General features: G+C 40.6%; 1 protein-coding gene across 1 annotated transcript; it reads left to right on the top strand.

The window, feature by feature from the left end:
* Positions 1-1,208: 1,208 nt before the first annotated feature.
* On the top strand, positions 1,209-7,806 carry LOC106805144 (26S proteasome non-ATPase regulatory subunit 11A-like; the record flags this gene model as incomplete). The annotated part of the gene is given in 10 exon segments (XM_014806637.1): positions 1,209-1,313; positions 1,449-1,573; positions 2,394-2,465; positions 2,870-2,927; positions 3,083-3,194; positions 3,805-4,035; positions 4,317-4,440; positions 5,533-5,658; positions 5,977-6,064; positions 6,812-7,806. Coding segments are annotated over 10 exon segments (1,184 nt in total), but the record flags the coding sequence as incomplete, so codon positions are not given.
* Between the last annotated feature and the right edge of the window lie 10,302 nt (positions 7,807-18,108).

The following is an 18,108-nucleotide window of genomic DNA, read 5'->3' on the forward strand; positions in this document are numbered from 1 at the left end:
CATGTACGCGGGCAAGCAAAAACGCTCTGACGGTTCACATGTACCGTTATATGGAGAAATGGACATGTACACAGGTGGCACATAGTGTTAGCCATCGAATAAAGTTGAAAACGAAAAATCGATGAAATTTCATGCACAACGTGGAGAGTATCCTTAACAACGTGAAGCAAATAGGAGAACATTCTATTATGTTGTATTCTGAATGTGTTTATATTTATATAATTATGTGTGTGTGTATGTGTTAAATTGACTACGTCACGAATTTTCTATGGTAAAATTTGTAAAATTTTTGTTGCCATTTTTTTACATTAAAAGTAAGAACTAACGGGACTAAACGTATCGTCAAATTCTTACCTGATAAGACTAGTTAAAAATCCAAAAAACCTTGACGATTTGATATTAGTGTTCCTGACATTAATTGCTTGCTATGGGCTATGTATGCGTCACGAGTGTATGTTAACATCGAACAATAATATAGTAAAATAAGTATAATGCAGCAATTTAACCATAAAAAGTGAACAGAATTACTTATATTTTGTGAAAAAGTGGGAATTTATTTTTTATTTTTTACTATTTACGGTGCCGTAATCACGTTAATGTGTATATCAGGGTTACTTCTGAGGGAAAATTAGACAAAGGAGGTAATGGCCAGTTTGGGAAAAAACGCACATGGTGGATTTAAATGCAGGATGTATTGATATACTTATCAGTAAATACCGGAACCTTTTCACAACAGCAATGTTAAATTTGACAACGGCGGTGTGCTACTGTGCCTCTTATGTATAAGAAACCCTGGTATATAATGGTGTACGTATCAGTGTCGAAATGATGTTAAAGTGTACCTTAATCACTTTACTTGTACAGAATATGCTGACATTTTTTTCTATATATTTTTCCTTCATGTTGTATTGCACTGTTTTGTACTGTATCACTCAGAAATTTTATTATTTTAACTGGTCAACACTATTGCATTTATCATATTTTTTCTCCATGAAAAAGACTGTACATGTACTTGTATTTGAATTACCTGCAATAAAGATTTAATAATAATAATAATAATAATAATAATAATAATAGGGTTGTTTTGCCTTGTAAAGATAATTTTTCTTTTTAATTTTGTTCATTAATTTGGTTTGCAAATTGTTGTAATTATAACTATTTATTAGAAACATAGGTACAGCTTGGAAGGTTTCCTTTTTGTTTTCAAGTTAAACAAGGCGTGAAAGGAGATTTGGATGAAGATTTGGCAAAGGCGATAGAGCAGAGCATTCTTGAGCTCGGAAGGTTACTTGCGAAAACTGGTCAGGCAGAAGGTAAATCATCCAATAATTTATGAGCAGTATAATTATGTAAATGATTTGATTCAGTATGAAGACAACATGCACAATAAGAATCCTTTATGTATCTTGATCGATATAAACCCACAAATAATATTTGTTTTGTTTTAGAGCTTGGAGGGTTAATCCAGTATATCAGGCCATTTTTGTCATGTATCAGCAAGGCAAAGGCAGCCAAGCTTGTGCGAGCATTAGTGGATATATTACTGGACATGGAACTAAACACTGGAAAAGTGGTAAACTTTCAGCTTAATGTTTGCAATGAAATTAATATTAAATATAATGTTGCCCATAAAAAAACATTAGCATAGTTATAAGCATAATTTGGTATCATGCTGATTGAGAGGACAATTTTCTATGGGGATAGTTATGGTGTGATCATGGTAACAAACATGCATAGAAGTCATGTTTTCTATAATTTTTTAGATTCATTTACATGTGTTTTGCTTGTAAGCCAGTGGTATTGTTAGCTAATCTTAACAAGAATCTTTTTCTCATTGGATAAGGTTTGATTTTACATGAGTAGACCTTGTTAGTGGGCAGTGATTTTATTAAGTAGTGATATATTTTAGTTCAGTATTGATTCTATTGAATATCTAACAATTCAAGTAATGCAGAATCTCACAGAATGAAACCCTTGCAATACTTCCTGTGTGATCATTATTTGCATGTAAATAAGGCCATGAGAAAAATATTGTTTGCTTGCCCTCACCCGATCGACCTGCCAAAAAGGGGCCGGACTCAAAAATTGTTATTGAATTTTTTTTTTTTACAAATTGTATTACTGAACATTATATAAATCTTTAGGCAATACATTATATGTACCAAGCAAAACAAACATTCAACATAAAAGGTATCTCCACACAAGCACACCAAAGCATGTAGACACCATGCTGAATTAGTAAAAAGATCCATTCAAAAATAAAGCGTACCTACCTACCCAAACTTTTCAGCCTGGGCCAGGTGAGGGCAAACAAAGATTTTTTTAATTGTGGCCTAAATCGCACACTTTTTATTTCATAATTTTTTTAAATCTATTTTGGCAAATTTCTGCAGGTTCAGTTATGTAAAGAATGCATTGAATGGGCTAAGGAAGAGAAGCGAACATTTTTGCGGCAGAGCTTAGAGGTAAGTATAATAAGGTTCATAGTTAAATATGTATCATACTGCTATTAGAGCATACACGTTTCAACACTCGTTGTGATATATGCTGATATTGCTAGATAAAGTATGTTGAGTAACTAATAATTAATGTTAATTTATATATTAATTCCAAATGCATTGTTCTAAAAATGGAATTAATTTAAATGAATCAGCCAAAGCATTACAAAAGTAAAATGTTATTAAAAACATTTATTATTGATTTTATATCTCGGCTAGTTAATGATGTATGTTTATTTGAAATTCGTCCGTAAATATTCATGATATGTTGTTTAAAAATGGATATATTTATGCGGAAACTGAATTCAGAGCATGCACATTGGGTCAGTATAATTGCTTACTTGCATTGTAAATGCCTTTGCTTCCTTCAGGCACGTCTTGTTGCTCTTTACTATGACACAAAGGAATACACAAATGCATTGTCATTAGGTAAGTTGCTCTTCATGGTCATTCGATGTAATTGTGACCGTTCAGTGGCACTATCATTAGCATAGCTAGCAAATGTTCGTGATATACCAACCGTGATGTACAAGAAGGGAAGTACTCCTAATCAGACGGGTAACAGTGTAGCTTCTACCTTGCAGCATCACAACTGCTTAGGGAATTAAAAAAGCTAGATGACAAGAACCTGCTAGTTGAGGTGCAGCTGTTGGAGAGCAAGACCTATCATGTACTCAGCAACCTTCCAAAAGCCAGGTACGTGCTCGAAACAATCCTGTGCCATTTTTACTTTCACGGCTGATTTGCATGTGATCGGTCTGTTCTACGATCGCTACCTTAGGTTGCTGTTTCTCATGCTATCTTCTTCCTGGTGCCAGTGGTGTCAGTATTGTTTAAAGACTTTGAGTCAACATTGTGTTTTTCTTCTGCCTGCGGATTTGTTCCCTATAGAGGCAATGTAGGAGTATTGGTTTCCCTTTAAAGCATGTGTGCTTAGTAGTGTACGTAAACTCACACACTCTACTCATAGCATTATATGTAATGGATATGTGTGGTGCTACCGAAGGTTCCTTCCATAAATTTGATCATGGCATATTGAAAAACTGTCACAGGAAGCTCACTGTAAAAATCCCAAACCGTCAAACTAGGAAAAGGGAAAATTGTAGTGATTTTCAGAGCCACCGATACACGCCCGGACGCATGCACCCATACATAACGGCAAATACGCATGCACATGCACGTACGCACATGCACACACACACAGACACACACACACACACACAAACACACCCACATGTACACGCACGCACATGCATGCATGCCGGTAGCATCATTCGCAGCATCCGCTGACCTGCGTGACTTTCAGGGCCGCGCTGACGTCGGCGCGGACGACGGCAAACTCGATCTACTGCCCGCCGAAGATGCAGGCGGCGCTCGACATGCAGTCGGGCATCCTGCACGCGGCCGATGAGCGCGACTTCAAGACGGCCTTCTCCTACTTCTACGAGGCGTTTGAGGGCTACGACTCAATCGAGCTGACGCCGCGCGCCGTCACCGCACTCAAGTACATGCTGCTGTGCAAGATCATGCTGAACTGGTGAGCATCAAGCAGTGGTAGTCGCCGATACCTTGGAGTAATCATTCTGAATGTGTCATGAGTCAGAATGAGTCAGAATGATTACTCTAAGCCAATACCTAAACGTTGTGCTGCTCGGATAAAGGCAGAGACAGGGGCAGGCGGCAAATTTACTCATCCAGGCAGAATCTTGTGGAGTGCTGATACTGTGGATTATTTGGAATTTCTTGGCAGCGAATGAATGCTTATGCAGTGTATGGTCTTGATGTTAATTATGCTATCTGTTCCTGCCTATATTTCAGCCCTGACGATGTACAGAGCCTGATCAGTGGTAAGCTAGGCCTCAAGTATGCCGGACCTGAGATAGAGGCGACAAAGAGCATTGCCCAGGCCAGTCACAAGCGTTCTCTTGCAGATTTCCAGCAGGTACTTACTTTGAAGAATTTCTTGAGTGATCTGTATGCACTGATAGTGTACCTGTAAACCAGGGGCTTCTCTATCCCATTCAGTTCTTTGAAACAAATCATGATAATAGAGTGAAAACGTTCAAGAGCAGTCGAGCGAAAAACTTGTATAATGTCTCGAAATAGACTAGCAGTGTTTGCTACATGCGTTTCTGTTTGCGCAAAAGCGACGTCATATTGACAGGGATGAGATTCTTCCGCGGATCCGCGGAAATCCGCGGATTTGACAGTCCCAGGGGTCGATTTTGTGAAACGTCTAAATTCGTTGAGAAAATTGGGAGGGGGGTAACAATGTAACAATTTAAATTATATACCCTCAACAGCACCTGACTGTAGACTGTAGAGTGTAGACAGTAGGCTGACAGCGAAGTATACAGTGTATCTGTTTTTGCGTACCAGAAAAGAAAATCCTTGTTGACAGGCTGCAGTAGAGGGGCAAACATTTGAGGTAGCTGATCACGTAACGACCATGCCTGGCCTGGGGGCCGGGTTTACATGTTGCTGCGTGCATGTTGTGTGCATGACTATGCACTGATTGTTCCATTCGCATTGTGTTTTTTTTCATTCAAATCTGGTCGCAGCAAGGCAGCTTATGTCTGAGTAAAACAATGCAAGCGACGGGTGGAAACAGAAAAATATCATTATGTCTAGACATTTAATAAAAAACTTGCCCTATTTTCAGCCCCCTGATTTCCTATTATAGTTCGTTTGTTCTTTTTGACAACTTGAAAAGGTGATTCAAGAGGCTCCTATAATTAGTTCAGAATAGCTTAGAATGCACCAAATTGTACCATTCTTTTAAAAAAAAAAAATTTTGGACCCCGGACCCCCCTAGCATGGCGATGATCTACGGTCTTCGCATTGCTCGCTCCTCTGTTTGCTAATTTAAATTTCAGCTGAAAATTAAATTATCCAATCTCATCCCTGTATTGATGAAGTAGTGTCTAAATGTTGCAGTTGATCATCCATCGTTCTTCACTACGTTTATCGACGGTCGACATAATTTATTCGCGCGGATTTTCTCTGTGGCAAACTTATTGTTTCCGTCCCGCAGACACTGGAGCGGTACCAGGCGGAGTTGGTGCAGGACCCCATCGTTCACGCGCATCTCGACTCTCTTTACGATGACCTCCTAGAAAAGAACCTTTGCAGGATCATCGAACCGTACTCTCGCGTGCAGGTGAGCCTGATGCTGTGGTGCAGAAAACCACGTCAAAACAAGATGTGCCTCGCACTCTCAAACGTTGAGTTATCCTTGCCTCGATTCGCGAAAATCCATCGTAAATCGCTTCCGGTTCCATCTTGTACCACGGGTGAAACTACAATTCTTTAGGTCGGCAAGTGTTGCCTTAAATTTAATTATGAATTTCAATTCGTGAAGCACCACGGCAAGCTTCGTCATTTGTGTCAAGTCTGTCTATGTAATTTTTCGAAGATAACATTGTTATCTATCGTGAGAATGACTAATGCGTGCAAATGTATTGTTTTTATTTTCTAGGTGGAGCATGTAGCTAAGGCTATTAATCTGCCAATAGACACGGTGGAGAGAAAGCTCTCTCAAATGATTCTGGACAAGAAGTTCAGTGGTTAGTGGTCATTCTTGCTTGTACTATATGCCACATTGTACAGTTATTTAGTCTTGTTCCAGCACACTTCTAACGAGATGACATTTTGTGAAGTGCAAAGTATGAGATTGTTCAATGTCTTTATGGTAAATCAACTACACACTGTAATCCTGGGGGTCCTAACAAGTGGTCGTGTGATTGACATGGATCTCTAGGGCTTTTATAGATAGGAATCTTGGGGACCCACATGCCCCTGTTATTGTGCTATTCCTGGTATCTGTGTTTGTGTTTATGTGCATTTTTAGGGGGGTCGATAGCTCTTGCCAAATTTCTGAAGGGGTCCATGACCAAACAAGTGTTAAGAATCCTCGCTCGGAACATCCACAGCAGCTGTTCTGTGTGCAAGCTGAAATTGGTCTGCATCTCTGTGGAAAGGGCTAGTAACCACCCCTCCACACGCACACACACACACATACAGACACACACACACACATACAGACACACACACACACACACATACAGACACACACACACATGGAAAACGCCCGAGTGAATGTTGCAGACGACAGTCGCGGTAATTCAGTGGGCGTGCTCATGCCGAAAACGGGGGAGCGTCGGTCGTTGCTGCTATATATATCGTCCTCCTTCATTTCATCTCGTTCTATTTTTTATTCGTATATATTTTTGACGTTATTTTCTCGTCGCGTCGGTCGTCGTCGTCGTCTTCCGTGTTGTGGCGGTAAAATCTCGCTCCTCCTCTCTGCGCAGGTATCTTGGATCAGGGAGAGGCCGTTCTGATCGTCTTCGAGGAGGCGACCGTGGACAAGACGTACGAGACGTCGCTGGAGACGATAAACAACATGGGGAAGGTCGTCGACGCTCTCTATCAGAAAGCAAAGAAACTAACATAACGTGAGCGCGAGGGCAGCGGCGAGTGTTCAGAGCGCGCTTGCGCTATCCTCGCTCCGTCTGTCGACGCGGCGATTCATGACGGAAAATGCGCTTTTGCATTTTCTCAGCAGACGTCAGCGGGGAGGGGGGGGGGAGGGTCGATGTCGTCTGCACTCGGAGGTCACGTTTGCATTTTTCTTGGGCGAGCGAGCATGTCGAGTAGTAGCGTAACAGTTTCTCCCGCTGTATCTTCCAGCGTTGGTTTATTCTTGGACGTTCACGCGTATCATCTGCATATATGCTATTAGTGTGCAGTAGTTGATGAGAGGACATGGATTGGTTGTTATATTGACTGACCCGGTTACAAACAAAACATCTAGCACTGCATATGAAATGTGTGACTATCAGTACTCACAGGTGTCGAAGTATATATATGAGAGCATTTAATGGAGCAGAGATTGCTACCAGTAGTTATTACTGTACATAGATCAATGGGTACATGTATCACTCCAAGAATTTAATTTAAAATGAAATTTTGCACTTTAAAAAAAATCTAGTAGGCATAGTGACTAAAAATACTCGCAATACCACGTTTTTGGTAATTATCTGGCTGCATTATATTTATATATGTATATATATATATGAAGTGAGCCTGCAATTAATACAAGGCAATGCAATCGATTAATGTTTGAGTGCGTTTTCCAACTAATGCCAGCAAAGCATTGCTGGCTGATTAAGGTGGAAGTACATAACTTTACGTCTAGGTAATTGAGTGATTTTGGAGTGGTAGATTTTCTCATTCATCTATTTTTTATTACTTATTTCCTTCTATTCGTCAAGTGAATAAAATAACAAATATTTTGAGAAAGACAGTTCATTTGCAAGTGTCATAAATACTATAATCGATATTTTTGTGTTGTTTGACCACATCCACAATGAAGTGACATTAGGCTCGTATAACAATGACTGAAACCTTGTTTCCCCTACCTATATATATAGCTCTACGAGAGTTTTACAAGAGTTGCTATTGCTGATACAATATACACTTACGCACCCGCCCATTTATATATATATATATATTTATTCATTCTGATATGTGGGATGCATAATTCACTCTCCGCGTAATTGAATTTTCTAGCTCGTTTCCGTCGATGTTCATGTAAAATTAGAATTCCGTCGCCACAGTGCGCGCATCATTCAAACCAGACCCATGGATAGAGATCGTTCAAAACAAACTTCTCTGTCCTATGACATTGTTGTGGCAAAGAGCTTCAGTGTGGTTTACTGATAGTGACGTGATCGGAACCGGAACGCGAATGTTTCTTAGCATACCACTCAAAAGAGATTAACTGTGATCCCGTTTTCAACTGGTCGTGTTTAGAGCAACGTGCATTCGCAAACGCTTGCCCAAGTTGCGTTTTCATGTCTCACTTACCCTAAACCTGCCCACACGACGCGTATGCGAAACCGGGTTGTCCTCTACACTGAAAACATTTTACAGTTTTGTTGTCGTGCTAGTCCGTTTAGTGCCCGTGTTTATTTCACATAACATTACGTTAAACATTGGCGCTTAAATATTACGTGGCGGTGCGCGACGCTCTCTGTGTGCAGCAGTAACGGTAACAATAACTGTAACAATAACAATAACTGTAACAGTAACAATAACAGTAACAATAACTGTAACCGTAACAGCATTAGTAACTGTAACATTAACAGCATCAGTAACTGTAAGAGTAACAGTAACAGCATCAGTAACTGTAAGAGTAACAGTAACAATAACTGTAACTGTAACAGGCACGGTCAGTAAGTTAACAGGCGTTACAGTCGTCGTGCTCGGCGATCTACTAGTAATATCAGAAGTGTATAATATAGTGATCCATCTCTATATTATACACTCCTGGTAATATTGGTCAAAGCCAGATTGTTCCACGGTCACTGTTTGCGTGCGCGCACCTAAGAGCCGTGATACTCGTACGAAGAAATTACCATCCATTTTGTATTTGCGAGGAGCAGAAATCGATCTGCTTTCCGTGATAAGCCGTTCTTCTGCGTAGTTTTTCTAGTAACTATATAATGTATTGCATGTAATAGTTATCGAAAGCCGTGTATACTGTTACGCAGGTATGTCTTGAAGTGAATGGAGTGGAGTTTTGAACGACATCACCATGATTCCACTTAGCTATTAGCCCATTAATTAATTAATTTAATGGTAAGCCGATTGTGTGCGCTGTGATTAACCTAGCCAAAACGCTGACAATATTTATGAGGCGGATTGGAGAGCGGGTCATACTGATTCTCATCAGTCTTCTGATAGCTCTCCCACATAGACTACTATTGTGCTCTCATACGTTCTTACTAGCCGTAACCTAGGTATGTGTATGAAAACGCTATCTATATAATAATTTGAGTAGTGTCGTTCTGTTTGTTCCTGCATATCTTCTAGGCGCGTGCACGAATCCGGTTGAAAATTTTCGTGCTTCATTCCTACGCGTCAGGTTCGATTCTAACACTTTGCTTTTTGTCATTTATTGGGTTATATGTTAAAAAAAACCATATTTAGAAAATATAATGGAAAATCTCCCTGGAAAACATGCACGATTCAGTTCACTTCCGCTAGGTGCGCTGGCTGTAGACTTACAAACACGCAACCACAGGCTAAGGGATACAGTAGTCTGTCGCGTAACCTTGCAGTGGATTCGCCAGGGCACACGCGCTCTGTGGAATCAAGTTCTCTCCCACCTGCACGCTCGCACTCAGCGCATATTTATCTATCAATCTATCTATTTTGCTATCTATCTATCTATCTCTATCTATATATCTATCTATCTATCTATTTATCTATCTATCTATCTATCCATTCATCAAATGTGAACCTGTGACCCTTGACCTTGGGTGAAAGGCACTCAAAATCAATAGGGTTCCACCTAAGTTCTTCACCAAGTTTGAAGTTTCTACTTCTAACGGTTGCAAAAATATCGAGCAGACAGACAGACACACACGCACACGCACGCGCACGCACACGCACACGCACACACACACACACACACACACATCATACACACGCACACGCACGCACACAAACGGCGCGAAACCAATACGTTCCGCTACACTACGTCAGGAGGATATAAACTACTAAATTACTGCGAAGCGTTTGCCTACATTTTCCAAGAATCAAACCCCGTTAGTAGAAAACTGACGGGCAAAAGACAAATAATTGTATTAAGCTGGTTTCGTATTAACCACTTCAACATATATTAACCCCGAATTAACAAACAAGGTGCGTACAAGATATTTTATATAGGTTTATATGGATAATTAAGAACTTTATAGTAGCGTTAAATTGTTCACAAATAGATACAATTACTGCAAAGCCTAAACTCCTCATTCAATTACTACAATTCATTACTACAGTCGCACCCCATTAGTACGAAACTGACGGGCCAAAGAAAAATAATCGTATTAAGCGGGTTCCGTATATTATATTAGCCTTAATTTGAAAAGAAAAACAATGGATTAGAAGGTGTGTACAAAGTGTTTTACATAGAAATGAATATACCGGGACAGAAAATGTCATGTTAGTAACAGGATTCTTGTATTATTATCTTAAGTCAATATTTTACTAAAAGATTACTATGAATCGGGCCAGGATTTAGAGAAATCATCGTAGTCTCATCAGCGTAACGAGCGAATATGGCCGCCGGAGGCGGCCATTTTGCGAGTATATTTAACGCGGGTATAACACAGCAGTATTTTTTGTCAATTGTTTCCCTCGGTGCGACGGCTTTTTTCCGATAATAGTTCTGTAGTTAATACTATTCGTCTGTGTGTGATTGCACGGACATATCTAACCCGACCAGGCTGCGTGACTAACGTAAATATACACAGGGTCTCCTAACTCTAGCAAAGACCGTTTCTTGGAGCTAGGACATATCGTACAACGGTACCATATACGGCGATGTATCACGGTCGGCGTATGTATCACGATATGCGGTCGATATTTCAACTGTAGATGGCGCTTTTGCAAGTCGCGGTCGAAGAACTAGTAGCCTATGTATAGTAATACTGTAATAGTTATATATATATAAGCACATAAAGATGTGTGGAAGCAATAAATTGTATCGTAAGTATATAACAGAGCGTATGTCTATTAATTATGAGGTAACCCTTCCAATTATTATTTTATTATCATTTTATCAGAGGACGTTGTGGATTTCCCCCTCGTCAAATATGTTACAGCGGAACGGCGTTGCGTTACCTTCTCGGTATGTGTTTCTCCGATGAAATATGGAAATAAATAAAACACTGTTCAGTACGATGAACAATATAATCCTTGCGTTGCGCACGGTTGCTGTTTTTCTTGCTCATGTTTTACCTTATATATAAATAATTAGTTCGGCCGTTTTCATAACTGAAGCATTTTCCATGCCATGATGCCATGCCTGCTTTCCCTCATTATCTCTTGCTCTCGCGCGCGCTCTTCCCCCCCTCTCTCTATGTATATATAAATATATATATATATATATATTATATATATATTAATAATACATATATATATATATATATATATGACTCTCGCTCCCAACTCTTCCACTCCGTGTCTAATTTTCTCTAATAATTTTGCAGCAGTTTCACAATTTTTCGCAAAAAAATACTAATGACCTCGCTCTCCACACCTAGCGCGGGATCAGCGCACCACAGCCCCCAAACTGCAATATAACGACCATGATACGCTTATAGCATGAAACGCTAATAGCTGTTTGTTTCTGTTGATGGCCATGTTGCGATAATTATAAGCGTGATTAAAATGCGTGCGTTCGCGAAGTGCAAAATCGATTCGCCGACAGCTGGTTACAACCGAATATTGTCGAGCAGTTATTAGTTCGTTAGTTAACGGCAGCCTATGTCTAGTAGCTGGGGCTGTGCAATGAACATTGGTTATATAATTATAGTTATATTTATCCGAATTATTTTTTTGGAAATAGAGTATAGTTGTTCTGTTTTGTTCAGTGCACTGATATCGTAAAAACTACTTCGTAGGCCTACTGCGTACTGCGTAAAACGTACTGCGACGTTGCTAATTCAATAGCTAATTCAATTATAACAATAATAATATAAAGGATATAAAGACTAATATAATAAGTAAAATAGTCGCTAATACGCATGTGGGGATGTCGATTGTATGGATCGCACGTAGGCTGCTGTCGGTTAGTTTAAGATCGCACCCTTGTTGATGATTGACAGCATGGTGTACACTCTATACTCCTTACTCTAACGTGCAGCTTGAGATATTAAAGAATTTTGCACAGGGGAGAGATAGTGATCCGCTAGGGGACGGCTCTGATTGGCTAATTTTGTCTCTTATTTATTTTATTTTTTATTATTTTTGGCTAATTTTGTTTTATTTTAGAATTAGAGATAGAGTTAGGGTTAGGGTTAGGATTAGGGTTAGGGTTAGGGTTAACTGATTTCTATATCCACAACTTATTTCTATATTCACTATCTCTCCCCTGAGACCTACTAGATATTAAACAATCGTCAGTCCATAGCTGCACGTCCGAAAGATCGAGATCTAACAGTGAAGTGTAGGGATTTTCTATTGGGATTTTCCACTGGGATTTTTCCTCGCCCGTGCGAAATATATATATATATTATATAATTATAATATATATATATTTTATATATATATATATAAGTGAAAACCCGCGAGTTTAGTTCGACGGAATTGATTCTTAGCACGAGACCTAGTCCGGTAAAATCCACATTTCGCGTCGCTAGCTTTCTTAGCCTGCATGCCTTCTCTCATCTAATCAAACCTAGCCACCAAGGCACCAATCACTAGCTGTCATCCGCCTACAATTTCTATTTCCAGTATAATATAATTGCGTGACCCCGTACTTGTAGTGTTTCTCTTACGCCATCGGTAATTAAAGTATTTGTGTGTAAAACAAGCTATTCTTTATATAAATTATTTTAGCTGGTAACTTGAATAATAATTGACCCTAGTCTAAGAAGTACAACCGAAACCAAGTACAGAAAAGTTAACACCTCTCTGAAAATACACGGCTAATGAGCGGTGACGTCACGATGACGTCCCATCCGTCATCTGCTGCTGGGTTGTGGACAAGTGTTTATACGGATGTCCACGCGGAAGCGTAGTGAACGTGGATTACCTGTCTCTGGACCACCCACACTCAACAACTAAACTTGGATTGATTGCTACTTATCATAATTTTGATGCTTTCGCCTCTAGGTTTGTCTTGTGAACAGGTCGTAATTTTGATGCCATCTCTATCATTGATAATTAATACATAAATTTAAATATTGTCATGTTTAACAACTGTTTAATTAGCAGCACTATAACTCATCGTCACATGTAGAATCGAGAGCCAACGCGAGCGATCTAATTGCTCAAAAATGTAAATAAATATATTGCGAGAAATATTAAAACATGGGCCCCACCCACTAGCTGCTGAAGTGTTGAACCCCTGCCCCCCCCCACTCTGCACATTGCTGTAAGCGCCCGTAGGTGGCGGTGGGTCTAGTGGTGATCTGACCGAACATGGTCTACTGGTCATTAATATTCAGGTTCGGACACGTGGAAATGCGAGACACTGGAAAATCCTCGGGGCTGCAAATCTCACAAATTGCAGCATTAGCGTGAATTATTTAGAGCAAACGAATTATTCAGGGGCTCTGGCGGGCTTGATACGTTCGCTTTATATGCCAGCGGTCACGCTGTTCGCATTATCTGCATGATTATTCATGATGATATAGATTTAGCTAATAAACATTTTCATATCTACTGTATGTGCGTAAATCACTATGTCAGTACAAATAATATACGGTTACACGGGAGTAAAAAGCCTAATTAACCAAAGGAACATTCATAAACCTATTTTCATTCTCTATTTATCGTCGTATGGGTGGTTTGTATCTGTTTTAATCATTTTGCTATTATCTGCATGCATGATGGTACTGTCCTTCTAGCGGGATAATCTTAGTTACATTTAATTATAGATACAACCAGGGGTGACAAAAAACCTTTGCTTTGTATACGTTTTGATTCACTTCTAATACAATTGATACTATTATATATATATATAGATAGATAGATAGATAGATAGATAGATAATAGAATAGATAGATAAGATTAGATTAGATAGATAGATAGATAGATAGATAGATAGATAGATAGATAGATAGATTGATAGATATAGTACATACCATAGAAATACTTATAAGCTGGGCACACTTCCTTATGTTGGATTTTCGTGTTGATCATTGCCGGGCTCTATATAGTGTTTATATTTGTTTATAGTGTGTATGACGTGTTTAAAATTTACAAGTATAAAAAAAATAGCATAGCTAGGCTATATGAGGCTACGAAACGATACAAGATAATAATAATGGTGATAATAATAATAATAATATAACAATCATTATAATAATCCTAATAATCATAATATAACATATCAACCAACCCAAACGAAAAACCAAAGAGCAGAAGGTTAAACATTCACAAAAAACGTCTGTGTGTGGGGGGGGCGTGCGTGCGTGCGTGTGTGTGTGTGTGCGCGCGTGCGTGCGTGTGTGCGTGTGTGTGTGTATGTGTGTTGTGTGTGTGTGTGTGTGTGTGTGTGTGTGTGTGTGTCTGGGTGTGTGTGTGTGCGCGCAGCGCGTGTGTGTATGTGTGTGCTGAGCTGTCGTGTGTCGTGTGTTTGTGTATGTGTGTGTACGCCGCAGCGTGTGTTGTCTGCTGTGGTGTGTGTGTGTGTGTGTGTGCGGACGATGCGCCTGTGTGTGGTGTGTGTGTCTAATTGCACGTGCGGTGTGTGGTGTGTGTGTGTGTGTGGTGATGTGTATGTGGGCTGTGTGCGTGCGTAGCGGTGTAGTGGCGTAAGTGCGTGTGGCGTCGTGTGTATGTGCGTGTGTGCGTGCGCTGCGTGCGTGCTCGTAGTGCGTGTGTGTATTGTGTGTGTGTGTGTGGCTGCGGGTGCGTGCGTGGCGTTGCGTGCGTGCGTGCGTGCGCAGCGGCGTAGTGTGGCGTGTGTGTGCGCGTTAGTGGTGTTTATAGTGTTGTGCGTGCGCTGTGTGTGTGTGGTGTGTGTGCGTGATGTGGCATGCGTGCCGTGCGTGGCCGTGTGGTGTGTTGGTGCGTGTGTAGTGTATTGTTGTGCAGGCGTGCGCGTGTGGTAATTGTGTGTGTGTGTGTGGTGCTGTGTGTGTGTGTGGTGTGCTGTGTGTCGTGCTGTGTGTGTGTGATGTGGTGTGTTGGTTGATGTGTGGGTGTGGGTGCGTGCGTGTGCGCGTGCGTGTGTGCGTGCGTGTGTGTCGTGCGTGTGTGTCGTGCGCGCGCGCGTGTGTGTGTGTGTATTTGTGGCGGGATAAGTTCGTTACGACATTCAGTCACAACTCGTGTACGTGTGTCTTCTGACGAAATCATTCTCCGATTACGCAGTTAGTTTTCTAATCTTATCCGAATGTTGGGACTATTTTGTACCATAAAGAAGTATACGACTATAAAGCTTTAGCAGGAAAATATTGGAAGAGGAACTTTTGTTTAAATATACAGTTTTACGTTTAATAACAACAATGTATATAAGAACTAGTACAGTTTCGTAACAATAAAAGCATTCGTTTTGCACATTCGCAGGTGCAGTTCTCCCATGTACAGCTAAGCTCTCTGTACGTTACATTACTGTACGTTACACTACATTACTCATTGTACTACATAACATCGTACACCACAGAATAGCTTCTGAGAGCAAAGCTGACATGATGAAGCGTGGACAATAAATAGTACACGCGAAAATGAAGATAGTCGTAATTTTGGAGCGGGATGAAACAAATACGAAACCGAGCGAACCGATGAAGCATTAGCTGTTCAGCTGTATTAGCTGTTCACGCTGCTATACAAATAACATGGGGATTTGGGCGTGCGAGTGGTAACATTAACAATACTTTATCATTAAAAAACGCATCTCACGATTTCCCAAGCATCGTGGATTATAATTGCATCTAGCAATACATTTAGTCGAGTATATCTGAGCACGATTTCATAGAAACTGTACAGGATATATCGACAATATGGCGACCGAACAACAAACACGGTGCAAATCACGAATCTGCGGTTCCGTAAGTAACTATTAATCCGAACAAAAAGCGCCTACGCTACCTTATACCATTATCTTTCAGAGGACATGCATGTGTGTGCCATGAAGGTAGAATTGGTCGTTTACGCGATTTAGGGCAACTGTTCAAGCCCACACACGTATGCACGCGCGCGTACACACGCACACACACATGAGGTCGGACAGCAGGCCATCTCTCAGCTATTTTCTTCTTTCGGTTTTATATGATGTATTTTGTGTGTGAAGCTCATTAATTTCTAATTGGCGACGGTTCAGTTACAAGGCATGACTCACTCACTCATCTCTTCACTGCATCCATGCATGCGCGTAACTGGCTCAGACACTCAAGTACAACAAAGCTGCGTTCACAATACCTCCCGTTTTCATCACAATTATAGCACTTCAAGTTGCCCTTCTGTCGTGCGTACAAAAATGAGAGAGAAAAAGAAGATCGCGCTTTATTACTTGCTCGGGGATTTTTTTTCAGTGAGACGACAGCGAATTTTGACATCGAGGCTCTCAAGCCCCAAACTGACAATGGCACCGCCTTTCATAAATGCAAAATGCCGGTGGAAACCGCAGCGTGGCGATGATTGTGGGGTGCCGTCGAGCGACACCTGATTTGCTGTCGACGAGGAAGGCGCCCCGATCCATAAAGCATACGCTCTTGTTCGTCGATCCGATAAATCGAGATCACGCGCGTAAATTATGGTTGATAAAGCGAGCAGCTTTCTTTCCCTGGTACAATAAATATGCGCCGGTCGAGCTCGCCCTAGTTAGAGAGGCCTATAGCAACGCCGGCCACGTGACGACGTAATCTTTGCGTGACGTCAATACCTGAGGCTTCGTCAATAACAGAATTTGGTTCAGCGGCGTGCTAACAAGCCTCCCTATATAATTTTGACTGCTGATAACACGCCCGACACAATCGCCCCCAGACGGATCCGCGCTCCAATCCAACGGTGTTCACGGGCGGAATAAGTCATATATTTAATAAATGTACTGCGTACGCGAAACGGTAGGCCTGGAGCGTATAGTTAAGGTGGCTACATTTAGCAATGCGTTTCGGCAGCATGTAAACCTACAAAATTTCATCAAATCTTCACTGATGTATACATAGATGCATTATTATTATTGATCCGCACCGCTCCGGCATTGATAACATATATATGCCGGCTAGAAATTTTGATGAATGAGTATGAGATAAGAAACCTAATTCACCACGAGCTCCCATGATCGCGTATATCACATAATATGAGTGAGTATGTGTGTGTGTGTGTGTGTGTGTGTGTGTGTGTGTGTGTGCGCGCGCGCGCGTGCGTGTGTGTGCGTGCGTGTGTGAGTGCGTGTGTGTGTGCGTATGCGTAATATGTGTATGCATGTGCATGTGCGTATACAGGTAATATCATTCTAGTTAGTCACTTGTTGATTATAAATAGTGAATCTATCTACATTTATGACATTGGCAATGTTATGTCATTACTATAGATTAACAGAGAAGATAGGGGATAGGTAAGGTATGAGATATAATACCTTATTTATAGAACGAAATGGATAACGATTAGAAACCTAGTAAATGTGGGAGTTAAGTGGTCTACTAGAATTACGAATGGCTTCATAATAAACATTTCACTGCCGAGGTATACAAAAACGTTAACAAAGTTTGTGAAAGCACTTACTCTTTTTGCTGGTGTGTGCGATAATGTTCTTAGTGTTTTTCTGCTAAAGAAATGAGAAAGTTGATCAAAGTTCAATCAGAAATCGAGGCACCGCGGCATTTCTACAAAAAAGTGCAAGACAACGCACCGCCGCAAAAAACAAGATCGAACTGAAGCCGCTTTAATCTTATTAAACTCGGCGTCCGATTAAATTTCTAACGCCGAGCAAAACCACTGATTAAAGAAACGAGTATTCATTCATCCATCAATCAATTCTTCGAAACGCACATCCACCCATCCATCCGTTCGTCCACTCCTATATCCATCCATCCATCCATCCATCCATCCATCCATCCATCCATCCATCCATCCATCCATCCATCCA

This window comes from Priapulus caudatus, unplaced genomic scaffold, assembly GCF_000485595.1.
Source record: "Priapulus caudatus unplaced genomic scaffold, Priapulus_caudatus-5.0.1 Scaffold101, whole genome shotgun sequence".
Lineage (NCBI taxonomy): Eukaryota > Metazoa > Priapulida > Priapulimorpha > Priapulimorphida > Priapulidae > Priapulus > Priapulus caudatus.